We start from the raw sequence: 7,500 nt of genomic DNA on the forward strand, positions 1-7,500 counted from the left end.
GTGTGTGTGTGTGTGTGTGTGTGTGTGTGTGTGTGTGTGTGTGTGTGTGTGTGTGTGTGTGTGTGTGTGTGTGTGTGTGTGCATGTGTGTGTGTGTAAGTTTGATCAGAGTGATGTTATTATGGGCCTGTGAGTGAAATGTGTTTTTGTTCTCCTACAGAATCTCAAATCCGAGCCATAACTGGGTCAGCCTGAGTCTCCACGGCTACAGGATCAACCTGAGACTCCACATAGACCAGGTGCTCCTGAGACTCCTGGGAAAGTCGAGGTGGCTAGAATCTCACCTCGACTTTACACAGCCACAGGCTCATCTCTCGTCTCCACGGATACAGGATTAGCCTCTGTCTCCGAGGATCCGTGTCCCGTCTGCAAGGTCTCCTGACTGCGGCGCTCCAGGATGAGTGCAGGTGGGAATGTGCGGACTGCGTCCCACTCCGGCTCCGGAATCCCCCTTCCCCGCAGCATGGCCTCCGCCTCCCGCCTGGACCCCAAACACCTGAGCACCGGCCTCCTGCTGGGCCAGGAGAGGGCGCCCTTCCAGACCCACTCCCCCTCCGCCTCCTCCTTCTCCTCCTCCACCTCCTCCCTGCCCTCCCTCTCCACCTCACCCTCCTCCAGAGAGCTGCTGAGAGGCGGTGCCCTGAAGGGTCAGCTCCTGCACCAGCAGCATCAGAGAGGGGGGTATGGAGTGACCACTGGGCCCCCTGCACCCCCGGTACGGAGCTCCTCCTCGCTGGAGAAGACCTGGGGGTCACGCTCGGCCTACAGCAGCCCGCAGGTAACTGCTATCTTTTTACCACCAAATGCTCTTTCAGGACTCCATTTTGGATTTGTTTCCTACTGGGCAATCAACTTCTTGTTTACACTATACACTAGGGGTGTAAAGATTAACCGATACGTATCGGTATCCGTTTTTAACGTGTAAGATACGGCTACATCGATACGTGAAGCCCCGTATCGGAAAAAAACTGAAATGAACCGGTCGTTATATCGATTTACTTGTTATGAATCGGTGCACAACCTTTTCTGCTCGCTCAGACTCATTTACGTTCCAAGCAGCGTGTTTATCCCACTTCCGGTTTTGAAACTATACGTGGCACAGAATTGTGGGTAATGCAGTTCGTTTTTGGTTACATTCATTGCCCAAAGTTGACAAATGACCTCATTACCCATACATCTATTGAAACTTAACCATGTGACAACTTGCACTCGGTCGGCTTTTGTTTTTCGAAATCCAGCGCGAAATAAAGCACTTATAGCTTTCCTAAACAGCAACGATAGTCTGTAGAGTAGCCTTACCTTTGATGAAGGGATTTCCTTAATGTTAAATAATAATTTGGCCCTTGCTGCTAAAACGATGCATACAATATTAGCCAATGATTTTGTTCATATTCACTCAGACTTGTGGCATTTTAGGTTTCTGCATTAGGTCTACTGTTGGAACAAAATAAGCCCAGAGAGTTCATTGATTTGTAGGCCTATTTTATTCTTGTAGGGTAGGCTAGGCCTATATGAGAAAAGGCCAAGAGTCTTAAGCACTGTTTTATTTTATTTCGGTATTGTCTTACAAGGCTACAGCTCCATGAAAACAATCAGATATAACTCTATAAAATCTGTAAAGTCTATAAAAATGTATTTTTATGTTGTAGTTGGCTGCTGTGCTTGACTGAAATGTAGACTATTCTTTTTTCATTTCAATACAGTATATGAAACAAACCTCAGTTTCGATAATCATATTCACACATTTTGTTGCCTAATTGACAACCATGACCATGATAATTGATAATATAAAATGAATGTGCACCTTGAGCAAATGATAAAACATCTTTCAGAATGCTTTCCATTCTTGAACTGCATCGAATTGCATCGAATCGCATCGCATCGAATCGTACTGAATCGTTTTTTATAAACATGTATCTTTTCTTGTATCGAATCGTGCCCATATATTTAGATGTGAATCGTATCGTCTTTTACATGAGAGATTCACACCCCTACTATACACAGTAGACTATGACAGAAAATGACAAATTACTAGCCTGTCTTAATATAGTAGGCCATTTCTAATTTAACAACATAGCTAAAGTTACCTAACCAGTTCAATAACATTAGTTGCTTGATTAAGGTTAAAAACAGTTTACACCTTTTCCTGTAGCTGGAGGGAGTGGCACACAACATTTTCACAAAAAATCGGTCTACATTACCAGGAGCGAGACGAGGTCCTGAAGACAACAACTATTGAAAAAAGCCATATTTGCCAATGTTTTAACGTAAACTGGAAGTTGATAGGCCAGTACAAGCGAATCCAAAATGGAGTTGTGCATAGAACCTATAGTGATACTGCGATATACAAACTGACACTGGACATAACCATAAATGCTACATCCATTAACCTGCAGATTCTGTACTATGTTGGTAAACAGTGTGAGATGGAGTCACTAACCAACATCAATTTTTGTTTTTATGTTTACTCTGGAGGGTGCTGTTGTAACACTTTATTCCCTTCGGGATAAATTTATTTGTAATATGAACTATTTGTAATATTATCTTAGGTGTCCAAACGCGAGATGCCCTCGGTGGTGGTTACCTCCCGGGACACGCTGGACATCCGCAGGGGCTCGCTGCCCTCCGACGCCTGGCGGGAGTTGAGCAGGAATGCCAACCGCAACCTGCGGGCCGGGCACTCGCACTTCCGCAGCCTGGACAATGGGCCCGAGCTGGCGGCCGCCCCGCGGAGCCTGACCAACGACTTCCTGCTGAGCCGTGGAGGCCGGGAGACGCTCTACCGAGCCAAGCCCAGCAACGGCAACCTGCTGTGGGTCGGGGGCAGTCAGCGGGGCCGCAGGGGCATGGGGGTTCCCAGGGAGACGCAAGGAGGCAGCTTCTCGGACCTGGAGCAGGGCACTGCCAACGGAGAGCTGGGCTCCGCCAGGGCCAGGAGGCAGGCCAACATGGTCACTAACATGATGCCCGCGGGCAGGGAGTCTCCACGCATGGCGGCCGTCGCCCCCTTCAGGTTCAGGTGAGAGATCGGATCAGTCTTGAAAAGAAGCGTTGAGTATACACCACAGAGACTAAGAGAGAGTTTTAAACATGAGCTGTCTCATTTAACAGTGACTTTCACTATCACTCAGTGATCAAAGACACTTTAGAGAAATGCACCCCTTAACAGAGCACACTGTGTTAGACTAGTCAAGACCAGACTTATGGTGGCTGACTCTTCTTTTCATAGTAATGTAAACATGCCTGTAAGTGTGCCATAGCCTTCCGTTACTTCACAAATCTATCTATCTGTCCCCCTGTAAGTCTATCATCCCTCCTTCCCTCTCTCCCTCCCTCTATCCCTCTCTCCCCCAGGCTGCAGGTCCAGGAGGACACGGACGGCTCTCTGGAGGACCTGAGCGACTGCTCCTCAGAATCTATGGAGGTGTGCTGTGAAGAGACCGGTGAGTTCAATACTATCATAACCAATTACATCAGCTATTGGTAGCATCAGCTACCAATTACATTACATTACAACAGCTAAGACATACACAGCAAACAATGTATGTATATGCCCCCCCACACACACACACACTAAACACAATGCATAGCATAGCAGATAAACACTGTAAGAGAACAAAGAAATGAGAGGTTCTAAATATAGTCCAAGTTAGATGCTCTCGGAATATAAAGCAATCTAGCACACATAGACAGCACAGCACAACAATACCACACACCACATTCTACTTAACTGTATGTCTAAATGGTGTAACCCTGGACTTCCACACGTGTCCTGAGGGACGTCTGTCCAACCTAACACAGCTTGGCTCCTGTTTTCTTGTCTGAGTAATTTGAACCTTTCCATGACCACCACACGTTGCTTAGGGTTTTGTACACCTCTATGATACGTGTGACACAGGAACAGATAAGCTCTTTACTAAGCCTGGCCTGCTCTTCATTCTCATCCACTGCCTGCGTAACAACAACAACACCCCGGAGACACAATCACCAGAGGATGAGAGCATGAGATAGGATATCCATATCGCTAAACACTACATGAAGACACATAGGGCTAATATATAGCTAATACAGCTCAAACACACAACTAATGCTACTGATGTCCTTATTGACACACATAAGGAATGAGGAGTGAATCTAGTGTTTTTTTTTTTTTTTCTAACTTTTTACTGACTAAGAAGTACACAACTGTAAAGTTAAAACTCAGGAAATGTGCATGACTGCAATACACAAGCGAAACATGTGCACAAACGTGTGTTTGAAGCTGAACAAATCTGTCCGCTTCCTGGTCTTCCCATTGTAGAGGCCTGATTTTTCCATCAGAGCCAGAGGCTGACAGCTCTCTCAGATGGATTGGTCTCTTTAAACTCTCTCTGCTCATTTCTTCATTTCACATGCTCATTTTGGGCTTTCCTTCCAAATGGAAAAGCCACAGAGATCTATATTTTACAAGTCCGGGCTCCTTTGCCAAGGTCATTTTCAGAGACAACAGGCAATTGACCATCAGTGCCTTGGATTTAGAATATTTATAGGTCACAGACTTCTTCCAGTGGAGCTGGCCAGAGCAGAGCTGAGCTCCGCATGGACTGTCTGCTGGCCTATTGCTGGGCTCTGCAGAGACACAAAGGCCATGCCTCATTCACACACACGCACGCACTCACGCACACACACACACACACACACACACACACACACACACACACACACACACACACACACACACACACACACACACACACACACACAGTGTCCATAACAGTGGATCAGGCCTATAAGTGGCCCAGACCTCGTATACTTGGCATATCCAATAGCCAAAGGCCTCCTGAAAGGAAATATAAAAGATCTCTCGCTGAACCTAGCTCTGGCTGTAAAGGACAGATTGCCAAGTTTCATTCCCACACAATGCTAACTGAGACAGGTAGCCCTCTCCCACACGCCCAATTCAGATGCACACTTTGTGAGGTGAAGCTACTGAGCCCCCTGTGTGAAGTGTGTGTGAAGAGTGTGCTACTGACATTTTCTCCCAACCTTTAATCCTCAAGTGTACATCATTCACAGTTTTGTGTTTACATATACAGAATGCTTACGTGTGTACTGATGATTACTCACTACACCGATGCTATAAAAGATAGACACTGTATTTTTAAGTGAAGAGATTTTGCATTCAGAAGTAAAGGATTTGTAACAGTGTTGGTTCAAGTTTCATTGCCTTTTCCATGTGTTCAAATTGTCTATATCCAGAGATTCAGCCTGTCTTTGTAAAGTCTCTCAGGATCTTCACTGTTGGGGTTATCTCTGGCTGGAGGAGAGTGGAAAAGAGTTCTTTTTACCTCTTTGAGGGGGGAATGAAGCCAACATCTCAGATGTTTCATACTAATTCAGATATAGCCCATCAGAGATCAATCTTGATGGCAGATTTGTTCCAGGTCGGATTTGGACACTCTTTAGGGTCAGATCCATTTCAGTGGTAGTCTCTTTTGATTTGATTTGGTAGAATATGACTTCACAACCCCTGTATACAAAACTACAACAACAACAAAAAAATTAGGCAAATTGCTCCTTGCTATTTGAATTTAAAAACTAAAACAGAGAAACCCTATAAGTGCTGTGTTAATCAAGACCTTGCTATTTGAATTTAAAAAGACTAAAACAGAGAAACCCCATATAAGTGCTGTGTTAATCAAGACATGGGTGGAGCATGTACTGCACAGTATTAGTAATGATTAATTAGAAAAAAAAAAAAAGAAATTTCCAAAAGTTTCCATCATTTGGCAAATCTTCCTGCTCTGCCATGGGATAGTATGGACTTCATTTAACTGAAATAGAAGGAGAACAGTAGCTATATATAGCTTACATAATAGAGTTGTTTTCACATGGATTTGTATTCAAATTAAATTTTTCATTATTGTTACACATCATGACCATACCTGTAAACCTAGGGACAATAAACAGCTATCTCTTTTACAAAAAGTATACAATTAGCTACATAGTGAGAAACAGAGCTTCAGAGAGACACGCTTGAGTTTGTGGCTTTATCCACAATTTAGGGAGGAGATGTATCTTCTGTGGTGCTGTAACACTCACAAAGTTCTTGCAAATCAGAATGTTGGCGATGGTGACAGATTAATTTAATAATGAAGATGGATTTCTTAAAATAGAGATGTAAGAGAACTGGCCTTTGCCAGCCTAGTAGCCTTCTAGAATGTCCAGTTCTGAGATAGAAAGCCTTAGCAAAACGTGGCTATTCTACGAGGACTTTCTAGAATGTCCAGTGAGAGCCTTAGCAGCTATTCTGCTCCAACACTGAAAGGCACTGTTAGAGGACCCAGTTCCAGAGTCACTGTCTGACAGGTGTTATGGCTGGAGGCTGCACACTTTCTCGGTTCCCCGTCAGTCAGCAGCAGCCATTAGCTACATAGTGATCTTTATCCACCCCTCTTCTGTGGTGCTGTAACACTCACAAGTTCTTTGTGTTTGAAGATGGATTTCTTATAGTAAGAAGCCTAGTAGCCTTCTAGAATATCCAGTGAAAGCCTTAGCAGCATGGCTATTCTACGAGGACTTTCTAGAATGTCCAGTGAGAGCCTTAGCAGCTATTCTACGAGGACCGTCCAGAGACTCCTGACAGGTTGTGGAGAGCCGCAGCAGTCCCTGAGCTGAGCCTGGGAGTCTGAGAGCAGACCGGCGTTTCCACTGATGTCTTTGGCTCGGTCCGGGCTCCCACAGGCTCACACCGGGAAGAAAATATTCAGCTTTACACTACTGACAGCTCAGCGTCTCCCAAATCCCACACCGGAGAGACAGAGAAAGAGGGAGAGAGAGAAAGAGTCTTGTATTTCCCCAACTGCCATTTAGTTCATCCAGGATGAAATTTCAGCATGTTTTCCTCTTTTATTTATTTATTTATTTATTTATTTATTTATTTCCTGAAAACATTAGCATGCCAGCAGCTGTTGTTTTGCTCTTTTTTGAGTTTCTCTTTCGCTAACATGGATGGAGACGTGCTGTACAGAGCCTGATGTCTGTCACTCTGTGGGTGAGAACCACGTCTCTAGGTGTCTACAGTCAGCGAGTGTTGTTTAAGAGCTAAGAGCTGGTGCTCACACAGTTAGACGCTTAAAAGAGGACTTTGTTGATACAGTCATCCTCAGAGAGAGAAGACTTGGAAAGACGAGGAGGGCCATTAGTGAATCTGATATGGGGTAGATCCGGGCCACAGTCAGCGTTAATCGGCGCTGGGTTCTTTTCCTCCTGCTGTTAGACAAACCTGCCTCCTCTGGGTGGCCTACATACAGATGTCTTTTAAATAAGGCGTCCCAGGGTTTACTGGGTTAGCCGCAGAAAATAATTAGCCGTACCTCCTGCTAGTTTTACACCATGACCAGGTATAGCAGTGCTACCTGCAAGGCTCTTTTGAATCAGGGATGGTGGTGTGTGTGTGTGTGTGGGGGGGGTCTAGGAGAGGAGAATAAACTGATCTTGAAGAAGAATCTTGTCTATCCAC

The 7,500-nt window shown here is 45.0% G+C and overlaps 2 protein-coding genes across 2 annotated transcripts in view; both read left to right on the top strand.

Moving 5' to 3' along the window:
* Positions 1-178: 178 nt before the first annotated feature.
* Positions 179-2,926, top strand: LOC125301782 (the record flags this gene model as incomplete). The annotated part of the gene is made up of 2 exons (XM_048254519.1): positions 179-777; positions 2,549-2,926. Coding segments are annotated over exons 1-2 (759 nt in total), but the record flags the coding sequence as incomplete, so codon positions are not given.
* nav1b (neuron navigator 1b) overlaps positions 2,892-7,500 on the top strand; it is a 118,222-nt gene continuing 113,613 nt past the window's right edge. The window contains exons 1-2 of the mRNA XM_048254488.1: positions 2,892-3,018; positions 3,303-3,442. Coding sequence (XP_048110445.1) covers positions 2,948-3,018; positions 3,303-3,442 — 211 coding nt within the window. The 5' untranslated portion in view covers positions 2,892-2,947. The remainder of the gene's footprint in view (positions 3,019-3,302; positions 3,443-7,500) is intronic.

The sequence above is a fragment of the Alosa alosa genome, chromosome 10 (genome assembly GCF_017589495.1).
Source record: "Alosa alosa isolate M-15738 ecotype Scorff River chromosome 10, AALO_Geno_1.1, whole genome shotgun sequence".
In the NCBI taxonomy this organism is placed as follows: Eukaryota; Metazoa; Chordata; class Actinopteri; order Clupeiformes; family Clupeidae; genus Alosa; species Alosa alosa.